The 23201-nt window shown below is 41.3% G+C and overlaps 1 protein-coding gene across 1 annotated transcript in view; it reads right to left on the bottom strand.

Moving 5' to 3' along the window:
• Positions 1–23201, bottom strand: part of IL1RAPL2 (interleukin 1 receptor accessory protein like 2) — a 556734-nt gene that overhangs the window by 21947 nt on the left and 511586 nt on the right. Inside the window, 2 exon segments of the mRNA XM_030576453.1 lie at positions 905–1050; positions 8222–8351. Of these exon segments, the coding sequence (XP_030432313.1) occupies positions 905–1050; positions 8222–8351 (276 nt within the window).

Below are 23201 nucleotides of genomic sequence, written 5' to 3'. Positions count from 1 at the left end.
GTTTACATTCTGTATAAGATAATGGCTTGTTCTAAACCACAGAGTTTCTTGAAAGGTAATACTACTTTGGATGTTTCTTCTACAACCAACAGTATTAAAAATATTGTGGCACTTGCAATATTTGCCATTTTCAGCACAGTGAATCCTGCAAATATCATGGTAAAGGTAAACACAATGGTAATGGATTAACAATCGATTGGATGTAATGGATGACAGAACAAGAAGCAATGGTCTCAAGTTGCAGTGTGGGAGGTCTAGGTTGGCTATTAGAAAACACTACTTCACTAAGAGGGTGGTGAAGCACTGGAATGGGTTACCTAGGGAGGTGGTGGAATCTCCATCCTTAGAGGTTTTTAAGGCTCAGCTTGACAAAGCCCTGGCTGGGATGATTTAGTTGGGGTTGGTCCTGCTTTGAGCAGGAGGTTGGACTTGATGACCTCTTGAGGTCCCTTCCAACCCTAAAATCTATGATTCTATGAACAGTCTCCTCTGTAGCAGTGTTTTCCTTCTTGTTACTGTAATAAATCAACCTGCACCTGTATTGTTTAAAATGCTCAGTTTAATCAGTGAAAATATGATAAAGGAGAAATATAAAAACAATGAACTTCAGTATTAAATAGTGTGTGTTTTCAGTTTTGCAGCTGGTTTAAATTGAAATCCTTTCATTGACTTCATTGGAGCTGGGGCCATATTACTCAATTACTGAGTCTAAATATGAGCTCAGTCGTTCTCTAAAACAATGTTACACTTAATGGTACACATATGCCACAATGCGCACGTATTTCAGCTGCAATAAGCACACAGGAAGAAATCCTGGCCCTTTGAAGTCAAGGAGAGTTTTGCCATTGACTACAATGGAGCCAGGATTTCACTCCATTCTCTAAGGCATGGGAGAGTTAAATACCTTTTTTACGCAGAAGGACACTTGCATGCTTACGTCCATTTCGGTTTTCCACGTGGCAGGTGTAGTTAGCCAGGTCTGCCTCCCCAACAGCATCAAAGGTTAATGTTAATTCCACTTCTTTTTCTCCAAGATGTTCTTTGAGGAGTCTGAAAGGAAAAATGACGTCTTGTCTTAGTCTGATAGGGACAGGATGCCCATGAAATAATCACCATATGCCACACAGTGTACAAAAGGCCACAGGTTGCCTTCCAGTTACCCAGCACGGAGGAGACCTGAAAGGGCCCCTAATAGGTGGAGGAGGAATGGGAGGATCATGCACAGGGAAAGACAGCTACGAGGCCACAGTTAAGAGTGAGATGAGGCTGTGCTGCAGAAGCAGGGTTGCGTATTGTGCTCTGGTGGAAAACCTACGAAAGCAGGTATGCAGCTCTGCGGAAAGCCAGGGATTGCTGGGATTCTGCTCTTCCCCTTTTATGGGCACACCATGCGGAGGATCAGTGATTTGTGGCTCAGTCTTTCACATGTTCTAAGGCACAGAGGGGAAGGGTTTGGGTTCCTGCAATCCTGCAGCAGCATGTAAAAATCAACCCACCCAATACAAACAAACCCAGATGGGTTTTGATGATGACACTGGTGCTGATCAGCTGCCTGTAAAAGACATCTAACAAGTTCGCAACAGGAAATGCAGCATCTACATAATCAGCTCTGTAGCCACCGGAGTCACTTCAGCCCTCTTAGTGTATTATTGCATAATATGTGAGAAAAATGCATCAGGAACTCAGCACAGCACTCACAAACAATGTAGCATTGTAATGACGATAGTACAGTTTTACATGCACAGTGTATAATGCAGTGCACTAAGAATGCAAAGTGCTTACGGGCACATCTTTAATTTAGTTAGGTTGGGTACTGGAACCACGAAGCCAAGGAAGCATGGGCTGTAGAAACGTGCCTGGGATCCTGGTGACTTACTTGGATGGCTTACCCATGCTGCAGTGGCTTCCCTGCTTTGCCACTTGAGCTAGCTGATCAATGCTAGCTCAGTTACACCTATAGGTGCTGCAATCACAACAGTATAGACTCTTGAAAAATAAATTAGGGTTTCCCAAAGAACAAAATCCCTTCCCCAAGGAAGCCCATAATTACAGCAACAGACTTGTTTATCATTTGTACTGCAAAGCTAGCTGGAAAACCCCCCCACCCCGCCAAGGAAAACTTTGACTTTTCATCATAAAATGATGGACAGAATGGGAACCTCCAGAGAGAAGATGCTCAGCCTGCAGACTTAAATTTTTGCTTGCTTTCTATCTGGCTGACTCATTACACATCCAATCAATTAAGTCCATTTTCTTTATTAATATTCTTTGTATCTGTTGAGATAGTTTCCCCTGGCCGGTCTTTCTTCTCTGTTGGTAAACAAGATCTGAAAACTTTTGGCTGAAACAAAAATGTTTTGATTTTGGAGTTTTCAATAAAAAGAAAAATTTTTCCATGAAAAGTAGCTCACTTAATTAAAAAAAACCCCATTGTTTTCCCCCACTGAAAAACAATTTAGATAGACAATTTTCAACCAAGTATCGGTTGGGATGGGGGCCCCATTGTACTCAGTATTAGATTTTCAGAAGAGCTCAGGACCAGACATGCTGAGCACTTTGGGAAATCTGGCAACAAATTTTGAAGCCCAAATGAGAGTGGACAACTTTTAAAAATCTGATCCAAAGTAAGAGATGGTTTCAGCTGTAACATAGTGATCTGGAGTTTGTGAGTGGTTAGATCCAGGATCCAGATCCTGAGGTCCAGAATTTGGATTTGCCTCTGGGTTCTGACCACCCCTATAGTTCGGGTGTGCACTGAACTTGTGACTCAAGTGCCTCTCTAAACCACCTAGTTACAGTATGTTAATCCCTTTCAATTCTGTCTCTAAAACCAAGAAACCTTATGCGATCTGAGACAAACTGTCAGAAACCATACTGGAGGGAGCCACATTTTCTCTAGTTACATTGTATCTGCACAAGGGCATTGAGAATCAGAACTGCCTCCTCCCCACAGCATATCTTTGAATTTTGGAAAAGTTTGAATTGCTTCTTTTTGCACAACTATCTTCAATTCTTGTGTACTTCTGCATTTCCTGGTTCTGGCACAGACTGCAAGGGCTGAAATACTGGAAGAAAAGCATCATTTCTGGACAGAATGGGAACCTCCAGAGAGAAGATGCTCAGCCTGCAGACTTAAATTTTTGCTTGCATTCCATCTGGCTGACTCATTACACGTCCAATCAATTAAGTCCATTTTCTTTATTAATATTCTTTGTATCTGTTGAGATAGTTTCCCCGGCCCGTCTTTCTTCTCTGTTGGTAAACAATATGCTCCCCATTTTGGTCCACAAATCACACTGCAGGGAAGGAATAAAACAGCTAACAAAGAAGATATCTGGGGGCATTAATCAGAAGCAGTTCATGAGTTTTCAGGGTTTCCCAGGCTTAGATTTATTATAATGAGCAAATCTTACACACAATGACAATTATAAAGATAGTTCAAAATTATGATAAAATAAACTATTATTCCAAAGCCATTTAAAATGAAAGTACCAGCCATTCATGCTACAATTAAATAATGCAGCATCATCTAAAAAGAGCTCTCTTAAAAAAAAAGATTTGCACTTGGACTGAGAATCATTGTCACTTATCCTGTTGCTAATTAAAATGGCAGAGAAATAAATTCAGTAGAAGGGGATCTAATCATGGAAATGAAAAGAGATGCTTCAATATTGGGGTGGGTTGAGGTAAAGGCAGCAAACTGCAGGAAGCTCCTAATGGGGTTAGACCTTCTGTTTGCTTTTTACCCACAGAACAGAGCTCATGACCAATTCCTTTAAATGTGTTCTGTACAAACACAGAATATTACAAGATGTGCAGTCTCTAAATGGCTGCATTTTGTAACTGATCCTGTGAATAGACAGAGCCATGTTTTCTGGGAAGCACAGAAGAATTTTAACAAACTCAGGCCCTGAACCTGCAAAGGGATCCACATACACAGGGAGAAACCCAGGTCCCATTGAAGTCAATGGGATTTTTGCTATTGACTTCACCCAGGGATCCAAATTCCCATGCAGCAAATTGAGACACAATGACTTAGGTGCAGATCATTACAATCCCTCTCATTGATGTTAGGCACATAAGTGTACATACAGGTGACTCTATTGCAGGATCAGGGCCTTCAATAATCAACATGTGATCTAGAACCACATCTGTAGGCGAACTCCAGCCCTGTGATATACACTTCTCATACATAGCCGAGGATCTGGGCCACTATTTCTAATAGGCACAAAAACCCTAGTTGTTCCCTCAAGAAAGATAGATTGTAGATGAAAGGACACATACGTAGACACTTCCAGACAGAAGCCAATGAACTAACAAGCTGTATGGTGGGCTTCATTGCCTAACCACTTATTACTCTGTATATTGTCTTTTAAGATTGGAAGCTCTTCAGGGGAGAGTCATCACCTTCTTACTTGTCTATAAAGCACTCAAGGGTTTGTCGAATGTAATGGGTCTTGGAGCAGTGAAACTACAGCACAGGATTCAGTGTAAGTTGTACCAACCTGCCTGGGCTGTAACCAATGACTCGAGTGGGTAGCCTCTGCTGAAGTGTGTGCTGCCATAGTTCACTGCTCTGGATCCTGAGCTAGCCAGATTAATGCTAGCTCAGGCATGTCTATGCGAGCTGCATCCACACCCTGTGACTGCAGTGCAGACACACCTTAACACGCTAGCTAAATTGCAGTACTAATTTTGTGTTCTTACTTCTCGTAGTGGAATAGAAGCTTTCACGTATTCTTGGAGAGTTTTGCACCTGCTAATTGACTTGTGTGGGCGAGAGTGCAGAGAGCGAGATAAATCAGTGAGGGAAAATGAGGCTTTCAATTTAAAATGTCCCCATTCACATCTTTTCATGCATTGAATAGGAATTAAATTATTTCCATTTTAAACACCGAGAAGCTTCTTGTGGGGAGAAAAGAAAAAGACAAATATATTTTCCAAGACAAGCATTATCGTAAACTGTTTTATTGGGGTCGCAAAAGGACAAAAATATTAGCAATTGATAGGGTAATTTGTAAGGTAAGATTTATAGTGAACAATATTTCTCAGCTATGGCAAAGGAATAGAATTGAAATTCACTGAGAACTGCTTTGATAATCAGATGCAATTCACAACTCTGCAGGCAGGCTGAAAGACTGTTATTCCTTGTTTAATAGCACTGGTTCAATTTATATGACATTTTTATTACTGTGTGGAAATCCCACTCCTGGGCAAGAAGAACCTGGGCAAGGTCTCATCCCCCACCCCCTTCCCTACAGTTTTCTATCCTTTGGTGAATTTAATTCAAGGGGGAGGGAGGTAGGAGTGGGCCCTTCTCACTTAGGGCTGGTCCACACTACGGGGGGGAAATCGATCTTAGATACGCAACTTCAGCTACGTGAATAACGTAGCTGAAGTCGAATATCTAAGATTGGATTACTCACCCGTCCTCACCGCGCGGGATCGATGTTCGCGGCTCTCCCTGTCGATTCCGGAACTCCATTGGGGTTGATGGAGTTCCGGAATCAATATAAGCACGCTCGGGGATCGATATATCGCGTCTAGATGAGACGTCATATATCGATCCCCGAGCAATTGATTTTAACCCGCTGATACGGCGGGTAGTCTGGACGTAGCCATAGAAAAAGAAGATCCCGCTTTTGATTTGCCCCTGCAATGATAATCACTACCTCACGGTGATCAGACCTTATCTTCTTTGTCATGCCATCTCACACCCCCTTGATAAATCACTCCAGACTCAGTTCGACAGCCCTTAACCATGCTGAATAGCCATTACCCAGGTAAATAGTCCCATGGATATGACTTCAAAAGGAATATATCTGAGTACACATTGTAGTGCTCTCCTAAGAAAGCACAGATTAATTCACTGTCAATTATCAATATTAGAGGTGGAAATGGATATCAGAGAGTCTCTGGAGTGTCACATGACTGTGTACAAAAGACCTCACCAGCTATATTACATTCTCTTCAGAACAAAAGGGAGTAGCTTAAATCTTGTGTAAAGGAAAATATCTGAAGTAGCCAGGGAAGATTCAGATTAAGTTTGAAAAGCAAAAGGATGGGCTTCTAACTTTCTCTAAAATACAAAGTAGAGCTACAGCTTTAGACTCTTAGCAACGCAAAAATACCTGGAGACTCATTGGTCTGATTGTATCAATGCCTGGTTATTACAAGTCTATCTCAGCATTTAAAGGGACATACCTATGGCTGATGTATTGATAGCAGAATGGTAGGACGTGTCAAATAGACAGGGCCTACCACTGCTAATCAATTTCTATGCATCGGTTGCATATATTTTATCTTGGAAAAGATCAGTAACAATGACTGGATGGAAGATATGGGCAGGCTTGCAGTGCTCGTAACATGACAGCCGTGTTTAGTGTTGAATCAAGAGGGCATGGTCAATCTTAGATGTAGACAACACTGGTCACCATGAGAAAGTCAACTTTTGCAAACAGTTACCATGTATGTGGTTGCTGTGTTTATTTCCAACTCAAAGAAAAGCATGAACTCTGGCACCTAAAATAACAGCATTGGAGCTGTTGGCAAGTGCTGAGCTTTTAACGTTGACTATGGTCTATAAAAGCAAGAGGGGATATATGGTGCTGTTAGATGTACTGAAGAGAAGACACACTTGAATTGCTCTGAGTTTATACTCTGAGTTAAAGCATTTTAACTGGGGGAAATGTGAAATTAGTTAAGAGGAACAATTAGATAGGGGCAACGGAACACAAATGCAACTTAACCTCCGATTCAATCAATGAAGTTGAAAAGCCAACAGATAAAGAAACCAATTGTAATCTGTGCTAAGGGCTTACTGCTAGTTTAATGCCCTCTAGAGTGGAATGCATGCTGGGCTGCAGGAGGGCACATGGTCAGATCATGCTGGGCTCCAGCAATCTCTGCAAGTGTGGACAGATGCATGGCAGCCAACTTTGACTCCCACCTTCCCCTGCGGCACTGAGCAGAGATCTGCTGCAGCTGGGAAACGTAGCCCAATGTACTTCTACTGAAAGATATTGCGACTTTTGGGTTAAAGTCTATGTCCATCCAGTTCTCAAACAAGTCAGTGGAAGAGGCACGCGTGTAATTTGGGGCAGAACAGGGGACTTAGTTTGGAATTAAGTTTGGATGTTCCAGGGGAGTAACAAAATCATTCTGTTGTTATAAAGGAACTTCCATAGGAAGAGTTTTTATAATACTCATTAATGCAGGCAGCAGTTTGCTGGAATTTTATACTGGCAGTCATTAAACAGCACAGCGACTGTGCAACAAAAACCCTTCTTACTTTTTGTGAGGAATCTTACATATGACTAAGGGGAAATTTTGGGTCCGTTATTTTGGATATCTTTGATAATTTGCTGTTAAAGATGGATCTTAAACAAGTGAGAGATGGAAGACATGAAAAGAACCAGGGTTCTTTTAATACTTTTATTCATCATTTGTCAAGGAGAATTGGGAACACCACCATGAGTTCGGCAAACATAGATGAAGATGTGGGGCCTACTCAAGAAGCTCAGGGGATCATTAATGAGGGGTGACAAGGGAATATAGTTACGTACAAACTCCATGAACTATGAGGTTCACTTGGACCCATACAAATTAATGGAGACACATATTATGAAGGATTCTTTTCTTTAAAACTTTTACAATAAGCAATGGTCAGCAACCTGAATGTCTGATGAAACAAAAAAGGCACAAGATGGGTAAACAAAAACCTCACAATTACTTGTTTGTCTGCAGAAAGGAACACAAACGCTTAGAGAAGGCACTGGTTAAGTTATGTGCACTGTACATTCTCTATGCTGCTTGGGCAAATAGAAGAGAAACAGTGTGGAAATCTCTGGCAGGTGGCCATCCAGCTTTAGGATTAACATCAATACTGAAAATAACATTAATTTCCCAAGAGCAGCCACTTGGGGCAAATGTAGTGGACAATATCATTTATAGTTAAAGGCCAAAAACAACCCCCAGGACATTCAGAAGCATGTCAGTGGTAGCCTAGGGAAATTGGTGACATATCCTCAGAACACATGGATAGCCACACTGTCTTTAGAGTATATTCAGAAGCAATGAGCTAATGTTGCACTGGTTTGCAGCCATCCATCACTTTTTAGACAAGAAAATCATTTTCTGTTCAAATTAAAAAGCTGTTAAAAACATTCTCTGTTGGGCCATACCATTTTTTTAGCAGTAAAATAAATACTCCAAACAGTACCTGATTTCCCCTTCTCTAATGTGACCTTCTAGTTCTTCAATGAATTTTTCCCCTCTCATCCAGTAGATCACGGGGCCCGATTCTCCACTGAATCCAAAGAATGCTTTGCAGGCAATGCTTAGTGGGTTACCTGAGGATAACATACAGAGTGGAGGTTAGACAAATAAGCATAGATGTCAGAGAAGGAAAATAACTGTGAAAATTCTATAGCTAAAAGCTTTTAATAAAGTTCTTTGTAAAAGGCCATAAGAAAAAATAGCCATGAGACGTGAGAGGAAATTACCGTGTGAACTAAATGTGCAGTGGATAGTAGCAATATAAACCTCTTATGTTATCCATCATTTAAATGTTCTCAGAATGGTATCACATGGATAGTGAGATGGCAGCTACTAGAAATGGTCATAGGGGAAGTCATGCTGGGTTAGTTGCTAAAGGAGAGGCCTTCCTCCCTGCAAGGTTTGGGGTTCTATTCCAAAAATTGGCCAATATCATGAGGCAGTAGGAAAGTCACTAAATCTGCATGCTTCTGTCTACCCTTCTGTAAAATGGGTGTAATAATTCCCACTTCACATGTGTACTGTTCATAAAGCATTTAAAGCCCCTCAAGTAAAGGTTGTGTATAACTGCAAGGTAGCCACAAGAGGAGCAATGTTCATATCAATCGGATTTGTGAAAAATGATTTAAATTCAAATGACTGATCAGATAATAAAGTAAAGAAGCCTCTTTTCCCATTCTCTCTCTCGAAAGTATTTTTTTAAAGATATAAAACAAAACACAGATGGTTCTGCTGCCTTTGTTTTCTCTCCAAGGAATCAGCTTCTAGATAAGTTTTCATTGAAACATGACTTTAGCTATACTAGATAGCCAAAAGGATCATTCAGTATTTGGTTTGCAGGCCAGATGATTGCTTGCCTGCCAGTTGCAGTTGTAGCTGAAGCAGCAATAGCAGCCACCACCAGTGAATTTTGGGGAATCTTGCCCATTCCCTGAGTATGCAAATACAACTGTTGGATCTCTTTCTGCATGCATATGTCATGGATGTTGCTGAAGAAACTCTGATATCCCTAGCTCCAAAGACAGAAGATGGGCAATTGGAGCTTGAGTTGATATCAATGAAAAAGACTTTCAACTGGAACTGGATCAAGACCAGGAGGTGGAAAATGGACTAAATTATATTTAGAAGAACTGTCTTATTGTGCCAGTCATGCTAGTAATTAACAATTTTTACACTGAAACAGAATGGGCACCTCACTCTTTTAGGGCTCAACCTGAGAAACCTTAAAGCAGCTGGAGTTCCATAAAATGCTAAATACTCAGTGTCTGCAAATCAGGACCCTTTAAGTTGTTTCAAGCTGGGCTCCCAAAAGCAAGAGTCACTTTGAAAATTTAGAGTATAGTGAGGGAAAGAAAATCTGCAGATCTTGTCTGAGAAAAAGACTGTTTCTCCAAGAAAGATCGGGAGGAAAAAACGGAAAGGAAACTGGAATGTGCTTCATAAAAGTGTGCTAAACAAGGTTTCATGAAAATTGTAACTACAGTATTTACTGTTAGTGCGTTTATTATTTGTAGTTAGCCACAGAACATATTGATAACTGTAAATATTGATTATATACTGATAGTTTGATGTATCGATTATATATCTACATTTATTCACACACCCCTGCAATACTGATTAATGCCATAACAAAGCGATATAAAGAATCAATGAAATAACAGTCAAACAATGTGTATCCAAATGTAGAACTGCTCAGCCTCACTCACTACAAGACAATAATATGGGGAATAATTCTCTGAAATATTCTGGGCCAATCTGCATTCTCACATAGGAACCAGTTCTATGAGCTGCTAACTAGTGTCCTTAACTGATGTGAGTGAGAATTAGTCCCTCAGCTATATACATTTTGCAATTTCTATAGATGGCCAATGCCAGGTGTAAGTTCTTATTGTGCTGTTTACTCAGCAGTCACGATGCATATCAATTTAAACACATTTTAGTGATTCCTGGCATGCGGGTGTTCAATCCATGTTTGACTTTAATGGAAAAAGACAATTAGAGCAATGTGAAAAAGGAAAAGGCTAGACGTGGTCTATTAAAAATGACAGTATTTGCCCCACACTGTGCTGGCCATTAAGTATTGCTGGAACAGTTTCTTACAGGATGTTTTTTGTTCACTAACCCAGCAGGTTCTCGCAGAATCAAATGACAGAAACAAAAACATTCTGAAGAGATGTCTGATTTCTATAAGTGCGAAGTAAATATCCTGAAGTCATGCACTTATCAAAGTAGGAAAAGTTAATTAAATAGCTGTCGGTATAGTATTTCTGCCTGTGAAACATACCTAATGTATATACATGGGATCAGCATTCTTCACTTTGACAGATTTATACATTCTAAATTTGCAGGTTATGGTTGTAGTTCACAGCTTTGCCATGCTGACAAAACTGAAAAATAAACGGATCTTTTTAATGTAAAAGTTCAATTAGAAGAAAGAAACAGCCTCTGCAATTTGTATTCAACTAGGAATATAGGACTGACTATAGCAGATCAATCCAGTCATCCCTCTAATCTAGTATCCTGCCTCTGACAGTGACCTGTAGCAGATGCGTCAGAGGCAGGTATAAGAGACCTTATTTGATGGAACAACTTGTCTTTTCAAAGTATTACAAAATGGTACAAATACAATTATGCCCAGGGTGAAATACCTTCTGCAAACAGCCGTACACAGAGTCCGCCCGTTCCCCACAGGTACACAAAAGTCTATGCAATGGCCTTGTATGGTATTTCATCCACATGGAGTAATTTCACTTTTATTGTGCTCAGTCTGTATAGGTCTTATAACTCCCAGCTTGCCCTGTTGGCCTACTACAGCCTTACAGGCTGCGGGTCTGTCTATACTGTAGTCAGGACTTGGAAGGTGTAATACAGTAGCAGTGAAGCCATGGCAGCTGCATGGACTAGCCCCACCCACCCTGAGTGCATACTGAAGTGGCTGCTGTGGCTTCACTACTATTATTATTCAAACTAGGGTTGAGCTAATTAGATTAAAGCAAGCTCAGGTATGTCTATATGTGCTGTAATCACACCTCCTGCCTGCCGTGTTGACATACCCTTAGGCCAGAAAAGAAGACATTAAGAAGGCTTCTTTAAAAGAAGACTTTATACTCAGATGTAAATCTCAGTACTGGGGCAAGCTCCCACCATTCCTCCATCCCACGCTGAGATAAAACTGGCTGCAGTTGAAGCCTGTTCCATTGGCTTTCTGGGAATTACAACCAAACCCATATAGACAAGAAGCAAAGTGTGTGCCATAATACCCTGTACCCATCTGGAGAAGTCCTACCAATGATGGCAGAATCTCAGAATCAGGAGATGCGGTGCCTCTAGGGATTCTCATTGCACCAGCGTGGGAGCAGGATTTGGCTCTGAGGCAGCCTATCATAGTGATCACCTACTGAACGGAGTTTCTTGGACAACTGGAGTAAAAGTTAATATATAGCTGCATATAATATAGGGCTCTATTGACTCATGTAGATCCATGCCCGGCCCTCAGAGAACTGCACGTAGTTATTCACATTATGCATTGCATAAAAGAGTTAAAATTTATCTAAATTAAAAAGTCTCTTGCATCATTTAATTAAAAATCAAAGTTCCAAAGACTTTGTGGGATTCTACAATTGCCTCGATTGTCAGTAAGTTCAATTTAAATCCGATAGACATTTTTTTAAAATTAAATATTTGGCTAAAACTTGGGGAATGATTAGAAGGATTACTAATGAAGTCAACATTTAACGGAGCGTTTTAAGTAACAGTGAGGAAAGAGTAGAAAAGACTGTTAGATATTATTAATTCTCCTTTTTTTTAACTGAGGTCACCTTGTTACATTAAAGCCTCTGCTTCCAATCAGAAGTCTCTACTTTCGCTTTCTTCCCTTATTCTGTCAATCAGACATGCTTGTTGAAAACTCCCAGCTGATAAGGCACAACTGCTGGCAACTGGAACTTTTGATAGCTAAATCTTATTGTCAATTTTAATAACAATAAGTGAATATGAATTCTACAGTACATTGTAACATTTCCCCTTGCATTCATTTTTCAGAAGAGAATTCCAACTAAAAACAATTAGCCAAATCCTGCAGACCTTTTCTGAAAGTGATTTCACGGAATGTCTTTGCTAAGGACTGAGAAAGCGTTTGCAGTAGAATATTGCTTGGTGTGATTTTGAACATGCTTACTGTGGGTGTGGCATATTGTGCAAGTAAATGGCATATTCTGTATTGCATCTCGTCTTGACTATTACACCCTTCCAGCCTCAAACAAATGATGCTTAAAATAACTCTGCAAAAGGGGTTTGGTCCTTTAAAAACTGAAATATCATGGCTAAATGAATGCCTCAGAGACTGGTGCACAAAAACAAAAGCTGTATATAGATCACAGGATCCAATTGATGCACACTGGCATATTGATTTCTCTGTAGGCAGGTAGCTTATTTTCTACCACTTTATACTGGTTGCTATTTGCACTGGTAAGAACACTCATATAGTCTTTCCTGGCTAACTTCTGTTAGTGATTGGAATCAGGCCAGATGCCTCTCATGTGCCCCCTTGTGGCCTACTGTCAGGCTAGAGTCAGCCTTCCTCAGTTTCCCCTCTTGGACTGTTCACTAAACTAAAAAAATCCCAGTCAATCTTGTCTACTCCCATCCTTCATTGGGTTCTGCATTATTAAATCAACAAACATTCAAAATAAAGTTTTCCAGTCCATCCAAATGTCTACACAAAACTAAGGCGTCTCTTCTTCCTGCCTGGTACCTTTCCTGCTTTGGCGTGTCCTACCCGGGTGAAGTCTTTGTCCTAACTCCCACTACTCTCTGCTATAGCCTGCTCCCTCCAAGCAGTCTCTAATCTCTGAGCATCCCCTCCTTCACTGCAGCCCCCTGCTGCTCTTTACAGGGCAATCACCCTGCTCTCTTTCAGGTGTGGCTCAGTCTGTAACCAGGATTGGCTAGCCCCAGCCCTCCTGTTACAGTGATCTTTTCCTCCAGTGGATAAGGCTTAAATGGCTCTTTCCAGATTGCCTGATCCAAAGCCCACTAATGTTAGTGAGGCTTCTTGTCATCATTATCCTTTGTTCAAAAGCTCAAAAGTTTGAAATACTGGGATTTCCTGATTCTTGTACTTTCATTCCACTTTACACATGCCATCTTTGGAAGGACACTCATCCCTACTGCCTCCAGCCTTCTGATGTCTCTTGCATTTAATGCAGCTGCTTCCAGACCATAGGGTAATACAGTTAGTATTTTCACTTTGGTACCAAACATAATATTTTTATCTGTCCATCAGTTAATCAGATTCTGTGCGGCATATGTCGCTAAAGCACATCTCCTTTAAACCTCCTCCTTGATGGACCCATCGGATCTGAACAGACTTCTTAGGTACATGCAAGATTTTACTTGTTCTGTGACCTCATCTCTGCTGCATAATGTCAGGTCAGAGGAATAAAAGGTAATGATGACATCAATTTCCCGCCTCAAATCTCACAAACCCATTCTGATTTCCCACCCCAAATAGTTACAACATTAGGTAGTTCTATCAGTGATGCTTGCTGGGTTTTATTTACGGTTCTTGCCATGAATTTGCAGGATGAACTCAGGCAAGGCACAACCCTTCTGTGCTTCAATTTACCCATCTCTAAAATGGAGGTAACATCTTCATAACGGCGTCAGGAGGCTTAAAATTGTTAATAAAGTCCTTTGAGATCCTTGGATGAAAGGTGCTCTGCCTGTGTCACTCGTTATGACATTTATTTAAAGTGATAGAGTTCTGTCTTCCCCTGCTAGCTAAGTAATCCTACTTCAGTCCAATATAACTAGGAAGATGAGAGTCGAGGGGCTGTGGAGAAAAGAGACTAGACCCCAGAGAGGCCATGCGTGGATGCTCAGTGCTGCTGGAAAGCAAGTTATATTTCTTTGGTGCCAAAGGATGCATTTAGTTCTCTAAATATCGGCACTCAAGTTTGAAAATGCAGGTTGATGGCACACTTGTTGTTTGTATAGAATATACTTTCAGAAAGGTAAGGATTTCTGATGAGGCCTGGCACATGTACTGGAGAACTGTTTTCTAAATAAATAAGTTTTAAAAAATGATGATACTTGGGCAGGGATTGTTTTCCCTCTGGCCATAAACTGATTTTGATATGTGCATAGTACACAATTAAACAATAACCCGAGACAGTTAAAATGGTATTCTTGGGTCTGAATCAGCACAATCTTTGTGGAAGGTCATAATTTGGTCTCTGCACCTGCACCTCTTTTGCAGGAAACTCAGTTTGGTGGGGAAACCACTTTTGATACGATCTACAGGTGCTTCCTTTCTAGAACTGCTTAGATCGCACAGATCTTACTAGCATTCTTCAGTCTCCTTTCCTCACAACACACTTCTTCTTATACACTAAAGCACAAAACACTCCACCCAAGCCATAAGAAATGAGTTAAAGCTTTCCAAAGTCAGGTCAGTACTTGGCTGGACTGATGACAGTATCTCTCTTTAATCTGGGCAGAGATTCATGACTGCTCTAGCAGCATTCTTGGACAAGAATCTGACCACTCATATACCAATTTGATGCACATACTGGTTCTCTGGCACGTCCGTGATCATGCTCATCTGCTTTTGTGGCATTCTGCCTTCTCAGAAGGTAGAAAACAGTTTCAAGCTGAGTTAAGGTGCCAAAACTGGCTACCAAACAAAAGACTGAAGAGAGTGGCCTGCAGAATAGAATACAGGATACCCCCTTCACAAGGAAATCCTTCTTGTCATAAGCGGTGTCAAGTTAATTCTGCATGGTTCATTTTCTGGGTTTGCATCTGCAGACACTTGTGGGCATTAATACTGCTAATTAGTGCCTTTATGTGGTAGTTTGATCTGGTTTGCCTCAGTAATGGCTATTGTGCACATGCAGAAGGCAAGATGTGTGCATCTCTGCAGAATCACTCTCTCATTCCAGGCCTTCCTCATCAATGCGTAAGTTTTAACTGGTTCACATTTGACAATAGTGCAGGTGTCTTATTCGATAGAAAGACATTATATTTCTTGGGAAAGATTCGGTTGGGCCCAGTAGCTGGCAAAGAGTTCTACATCTGTCTTCTCAGATGTTGGCTAGACATCAGCATTTTGTGACCTCTAGAGCTCTCAGCCAGCAATGGGAGGGAGAGAGAGCACACATTATTCAAGTGGCTTTCAGATTTATATTGTCAGAGTTTCATGGGACATACCAGAGGCATCAGCGAAGAATGTACATCATATTACCCAGTTCAATTACAGAACACTGTGCTTGTGATTATTAAAGAACCACAGGCTGTATCGCCAGCCAGGAACATTGTAGTCATGCATTGGACCCTTGCAGTTTGCACGACCACTTACTATCTCACTTTCAACTGCCCTTGCAGTGAGGGCAGAGTCTATTGTACAATTCAGCTGGTCTTAATTTTCCCCTCATATCTATTTTAACATTTAGATTCAGGCCAATGCTCCTTGGCCTACCTAGTTCTGGGAATAATGCTCTCTCTTCGTTTATTTTAAAGTTATTAATCAGCTGTCATCACATTCTCCAGCTCTTCTCTTTTGTGTATTTGTATTGCGTATCCAAGTTCTCTCCTCCTATCTTATCCATGTATCATTTTTTATTATAAAACATATACATTGGACTTGGAAAAGTTTCAGAAAAGGGCAACAAAAATGATTAGGGGTATGGAATGGCTGCCATCTGAGGAGAGATTAATAAGACTGGAGCTTTTCAGCTTGGAAAAGAAACGACTAAGCGGGAATATGATAGAGGTCTATAAAATCATGACTGGTGTGAGAAAGTAACTAAGGAAGTGTTATTTACTCCTTTTCATAACACAAGAACTAGGGGTCACCAAATGAAATTAATAGGCAGCAGGTTTAAAACAAACAAAAAAGTTTTTTTTCCACACAATGCACAGTCAACTCCTTGCCAGAGGATGTTGTGAAGGCCAAAACTATAATAGGGTTCAAAAAAGAACTAGATAGGTTCATGGAGGATAGGTCCATCAATGGCTATTAGCCAGGATGAGCAGGGATGGCGTCCCTAGCCTCTGCCAGAAGCTGGGAATGAGCAACAAGGGATGGATCACTTGATCATTGCCTGTTCTGTTCATTCCTTCTGGGGCACCTGGCATTGCCCACTCTTGGTAGACAGGATACTGAGATAGATGGACCTTTGGTCTGACCCACTATGGCCGTTCTTATGTTCTTATGACCTCTCTTTTAACTTTTTTATGTTCCTCCCTAAACTGTGAGGATGTAGCTGCATGTTTTATGACTTTATTACAAGCTCATGTAACATAAGACAACTTTTTCTTTTGTTTGACATATAACTTTCATGTGCAGACATTACATAGACATTCCACTGAGTACTGTACATCATTATTCAGATAACTAGATGTAAGAGATGAAAGACATATTTTAGCCCATCTCACTAACAGTCTTCTAGAGACTGTCAATGGGACTGAATCTGAATCTCCAGCTGTGAGGTTTGCAAGGCAAATCATTGTGTCATGGGTTTGTCACTGACCAGAACTCTGGGCTGCTATAATGAACTTTAAAAATGTCTGGAATTAACCAAAGAGCAGACTGTCTTATAGTCATCTGGCAAAGTGAGCTGAACTGAATAGAACAGTGAAGTAAAGAACTTACTTCCTTTACTTCAGAAGGAAATCCTGGATGTAAGGCGATAAGGGAGACAGGGCTTCTACTTTCAATTTATCCACACCACAAATGCCAGGGGCAACATAAACCTTGATTCATAAAACAATCTTTGTGCAGTAGCTGATGTCTAGTTTGCCGAGAATGTCAATTTTCGCCAAGTTCCTTCCAAGGACCTGCTTTTAGCCACTCTCTTGCAATTGGCAGTAACAGGCAGAATCCAGGAACTCACAATTACACCCGAGCCCAGACAAAGAATAACAGCTTTTGGGCTGCTGGGAGAATTAGTTCTGTAGGTGCTGAACTGCAGGAACTCGGGTGGCCTGCGGATACTCAATATCTGCTGAATAAGAGCCATAGATTTTATGACAGTAAACTATAGCAGACGTTTTACACTAGAGGTCAGTCTTGCAATCTAAGATCAACCCTCTTAGTCTGAAATTCTGGAAAAAAAAAATACATACGGTGCCAAATGCTTTGTTAAGTAGGTTGTCTCTTTGCTCTTTAAGTTTACAAGGTTGCATTTAAAAGGTATCAGTTAATGAAAGATTTAGGTAGGCAACCTCTGCTGAGCTGTGCATATTCATTAGTACTGATAAACAGTATGATACCGTGCAAAGAAAGGACTTCTGTACTTCTGCTACTGTCAGCAAACGTCCTCATTCCCATATTTCATATCATACATTTCATGGGTCAAATCCCGAGAGCTTCTGAGTGCCTACAGCTCTCCGTGATTCCAATGGAACATGGATGCAGGTATTTAGCACCTCTTGAGATTTGTGCCATGTGGTGAATAAACATCAGGTTGGTTTAAAAATTGATACTTCCCCCTCATACTGGATTCATTTAATAAACCCTGAATATAGATGCTGACTACTTAGTGTAATAGGCAGAGGAAGCTGGAGACTCTGCAGATAGAGGGCGTAATCGATCGCACAGGAGCACATAATGGGGTATTCAAATCCTGGATTCAGACGCTCAGATCAGCACTTAGGCAATAGAAGCCCATTTTGCACACATCAGTGCCAGTTTGTGCACCTTAATACGGCATCCAGAGGCCCCAGGATGGCATCGAACTCATGAAAGGTAAATAAAGCCTCATTCATGAAAAGGAATAAATTATAACAAAAATAAAAATTACTGCACTGACCATTGTGGGCTGTATTATTTTCGTGTGTGCTGTATCTTCTTTCCATTCTCATCCCAGTCCTCCTCCTCTTTTGTTTGCCTCTTTATTTTCTGCTACCTTTATTCCATCATTTCCTGCCGGCTCTTTGCCATTTTACTCTCCGTCAGTATTTTCTAACTTTCTCTTCTCTCTCTCTCCATCTCACCAGGCTGGGTTTCTTTCCCAAGACTCGGTTCTTCCTGTCTCTCCCTCATGTTCTGTCTCTCACCATATTTCCATCCCACCACAAAATCTCCCCCTTCTCAGCGTTTATTCACTTGGTAATTCCCTTTGGACTCACAAGCTTTATGGTTCGTTCTCAGGTTTTCCCTTCTCCCTTCTTTTTACCCTCTGAATTTCATTCTTCCCCCTCCCCCCTTCCTCTTCCTCTCATCGCAACATTTCCCCAAGACGCCCACTAAATACTTTCCCTCCCTTTCCCATATTTCTTTTTTCTCCCCACTGCTTCCCCTGTAACATCAGTCACTGCGGTCAGCAGATATTGACCACTACTATGTGGCTGTGGTCAGGAAATAAAGGAGTTTATTAGACCCATCCCACCTACTTTTTAGACCTTCCACTCTCCCCCTTGCTGCTATTGACATTGAAGGTACAGTCTAGATCCTCCTCCTGTTGCTTCTCGTCTGGGTCCCCACTCCCTCCACTTCTCCAAAGATCCTGGGACTGCAATTGACCCACAATGCTTATTCTACCTTTGCTGCACTCACTCAAAAGTGAGGGAATTTTAGCAGCCCTGCAATACGTTGGCCTGTGGCACCTTGCCCCACAGACCGCTGATCTGCTCAGACTCCCAGTGTCTCCACAAGACTGGAAGAGGCAGCTGCAGTAAATATTTTTAGCAGCTGAGGCATGTTAACAACTTTCTTGTTCTTTTTTATTAGCATTCCCCAGCGTAAACTGATCAAAGGAACCATGTTTTGTTTGGTATAACATGATTTACAATGTTCATGTTAATTACTATAGGTGATTCTCCCCGCCCCCTTCGCTTAACTGATTATTTTACAAAGTGGAAACCTGGCTATGGGCTAAATCCTGCTCTCCCTTACTCAGGCAATGCTCCCACTGAGGCCAATGGCAGTTTGATCCGTGTAAGCACAGATTGTATTATTTGGGTCTGTGAAAATAAGCCATACCTTGATGATCTATATTAAAAGGAAATTATTTTTTCCTGGCAAGAACAGACAGGAAAGGTAGTTAGTAGGATTTTCAAAGACTGCAGCATTGGCCTAACTGCACCCATTAAAGTCCATGGGCTCATTGCTCTTTGAAAAATTCCATTGCTGCATGTTTCAGAATTCTCCATTTCAGCAACTAGTAGATTTCTGACTGGGGCAGAATCCTTACAAGTGTCAGCTAATGTTTGAATAATGAAAGGATGAGCCAGGAACTAACACGCTGAAAGCATTTTTAAATAAAATTGATAAACAAAGAGACCTGCTCTGTGTAGTGACATTGATTGCTCTAATAATGCCATTTTAGAGTGAAGGAAAATTATCTAACTAGCTTCCAGCTTTGTTAAAATAATTTAAACAGCATTTAAGAATTGTTTTTTTTCAGGTGCTGGATTGCTATATTCCGCAACTTCTACAAAGAAAATAAATCTCAAGAAGGTCACCAACATTGTAGCGTGATTCAAGAACTGAATACAAATGGCGTTTTGGCATCTGTGCTGAAAGGTGTGAAAAAGAAATTGCTGTACATGACACGAGTTAACTTGAGAACTTGTATATTCACTTACATATGGATTGTTTCGCTAAAGCAATTCTTTGGCAACAAGAAAAAGAGCAAGCCAGGATACAGAGAAGAAAACGTACAAGATCTTATGCTTGTCCTGCTTTGACCTTTATAGTTTCTGAAGCTGCTCCTGATTCTTTTGTTCCAGTCTCTCCTTTTTTTTAAAATGTCCTGAGCCATCCTCACATATTTGGCTGCTAGATATCTGTGCTCTTCCATAATAACTATTATGCATGAGACTCAAAAGCACATACAGCATATCTAGGAGGCAGAAGAACAACATTAGACAGCTTGTAGGTAAGAATGCTGAACACCCTGATCCATTTTTAATTCACAGGAAATAATGATGATCCACAGGATATACTGCTTGTGGCTCTTCTGGTTGATAGTGACCCTTGCAAGAAGAGAAAAGCCAAGATAAAATATACAAGAACTTGAAACGGTGCTTCAAAAAGTGATCAGATATTCTGAATTCCCTCGGAAATGGATCAATCAGAACAAAATCTTCTAGGGTAAAATTTTCCAAAAAGTACCCAAATGACCTAGGAGTCTAAGTTCCATGTTCAAAAGTGACAGTCACTTAAGAGCTGAAGTATCATTGAAAGTCAATGGGACACGGTCCTAGATGCCTAAGAGACTCTGAAAATTTGAGTTAGGCTCGTAGGTCACTTTGAGCCAGATTTTTAAATATATTTAGGCAGCTAGTGCAATTTTCAGAAGCTTCTGTGTGCTTAACTCCCACTGGGTTTTTTTGAGGATCACACTAAGTACCTATTGCAGGGGTGGGCAAACTTTTTGGCCTGAGGGCCACACACAGGTGGGGAAACTGCATGCAGTTTCCCGTTCCTGGCCAATGGGAGCTTCGGGGGAGGTACCCACAGCACGCAAAGCCTTCTGTCCTCCCTTTCCCAGGGTCTGCAGGGACATGGTGCCAACTGCTTCCTGGAGCGGCAAGGGCCCATGGCACCATGGGGGCGGCAATACCATGGGCTGGATCCAAAGCCCTGATGGGCCGGATCCGGCCCATGGGCCATAGTTTGCCAACACCTGACCTATTTTCATCCTTAGTCTAAATATCTTTAAATACCTAAATACCTGGCTTTTAGTTTCTTTCAAAATTGTTACCCCAAGCTAGGAATTTCAAAAGAGGCTGAGTGAATTTCAAGGCAGTTTTGAAATTCCCCACCATAAACTCTAAATACCTGGGGTCCTTCAGGGACCACAACTGCCTTGGGACTGAACTACTGTTCAATGAACATCTGGGGAGGCCATGCAGATAGAGACGGTCAGGAAGTTTTTGACAATTTTTTTTTAAAATGTTGATTAATGGAAAGCAATTTTTTTTCATGGAAACAGATCGGTTTTGACAAAACTTTTGTTGGGAAGATTTCTCAGGTCCAGCATGGAAATCTGGTTGGGGAGAGGACAGCGAGCGTGCACCCTATGGAAGAATGGGCAATAGCCTGGTGGTGAGGGTGCTCCTCTCCTGGGAAGTGGGAACCCAAGTGGAAGTACCTGCTCTGAATCAGGCTGGGCAGGGACTTAACACACACACTCTCAAATATTTCAAACATCTCCTTTCCATTCCGATGTGAGCCGAACCCTCACATTTTTCTGCAAAACCAAAATTCTTGTTTTCAGGCCAGCCCTGTTTGCAAACTCTTTTTGTTCTTCCTCTTGACAACACAGCAACAGGGGTGGTTTTTACTTTAACCCAATGAGGCAGAATATAGTGAATTACAGGTCAGATCCAGGTCATCGGGAAGATCTCAGAGCACTTGGCATCTGGCTACTCATATATGAACAGAGTCACCGAGTGACACATTTCCAGCACTTTCTCAGTAATGCTTTCACTTAGCAAACTGCATCTTACATAAGCTCTTGGAAGCCAGAATTGTCCTGGTGTCTGCCTCTTGAACAGTCCTGATCATGTTGTTGGCGCTTAACAAATTCGATTAATAATAATGAAGTGGAAATTTACACTAGGGCTAGGAGACAAGTTGTCATGTTTTATTTCATCAGTCTAGCAGAAACTTTTATATACAACTGCGAATTGGAAAAGAGGAGGTAGTATTTCAGACTATAAGTAGCTGTCACTAATGCCTTTGAAACAGAAGCCCTGCTCTCTTACATCCTTATGTGAGGCTCCTATGATCAGATAATTATAGTAATAGGGTACAGAGATATGTTTTCTGCCAGGGGAATGACATACTGTTATGGGCTGCAGATCTCAGATCTCATTTCACACTATCAGCCTTTGAACTAAAGTTGGGGTTTCTCTCGTTAATCACACCATGCAGACGACTGTGTTTTTGATACTGATCTGACAGCTGGAGGAAAGACAGACATTTGTCGTGACAATTATTTGCCAACTGCTTATTTCTTTTGTTACAGACTTCTTCTATTCCTCATCCCTGCCTGTATTTCATTCCACACAAGGCCACTCCTTTTATCCCTCCACAGTAAAGGGCAACAACTTCAGTCTTATGCAAAATGTATAAGGAATTACATGAATTTCTCCATTCTCTGGCAAAATGCTTTGTGAAATAACTTCAGTCAAATAACAGGTAAAAGGTCCCCTTTGCACACTGAAGCTGTCATGCTAGCCTACCTTTCACCAGGGAATGGGGAGAATTGTCTCTACTCTTCACTTTGTGCATGGTCAAGACCTGCACTCTGATCCATCAACGCAGCCAGAAAGCCCATTTCTCATAGCCATTGGCGGTTGGAGGATCACTTTTCAATCTCCCCTGAATAAGGGGCAGCATGCAGCTGAGCTACCTCAAGAGCAGAACAGGGAGGGAATTTTGACTCAGAGTCACCATTGCTTCTTTGGATCCCGCTCTTGATCCAAAAGCAAAAACCATCTACTTTTGGTATATGTCAGTAGCAGATTATCTCCCACTCCACACCAGCAGATTTCTGCCGGGTGGCACATTGGCGGGACAGAGCCCAAACTGCCCTTCATACACCCCTGCCAGCCCAGGGAGGCGTTCCAGTAGGACCTGAACGTGAAAGATTAATATTTCTCTATGAAAATTTATTTCTGGCATTTCAGCATAACACAAATAAATTAGGGATAGGGTTTTTTTCTTCCAGGGGAAGAACGAGATACTGTCTGGCATCACTTTGTAAGAGGGTGATCAGGCTTCCTACAAAGGAAATTAAAGATATATTAACAAGTGGGGTTTTGGGGGGGGGGGTATCAGAAAAATATAATCTACCACACAAAGGGCCAAATCCTGTATCTTACTCACATGTATAGGGTGGCTATTCTGTCTTAGCAAGTTTCACTTTTCTGGGCAGAATACATGTGCGAGATTGCTAAGGAAATTA

This window comes from Gopherus evgoodei, chromosome 9 (assembly GCF_007399415.2).
Source record: "Gopherus evgoodei ecotype Sinaloan lineage chromosome 9, rGopEvg1_v1.p, whole genome shotgun sequence".
Classification (NCBI taxonomy): domain Eukaryota; kingdom Metazoa; phylum Chordata; order Testudines; family Testudinidae; genus Gopherus; species Gopherus evgoodei.
Note: the sequence above shows the minus strand (reverse complement) of the source record. Positions and strands in the feature narration are given on the sequence as shown.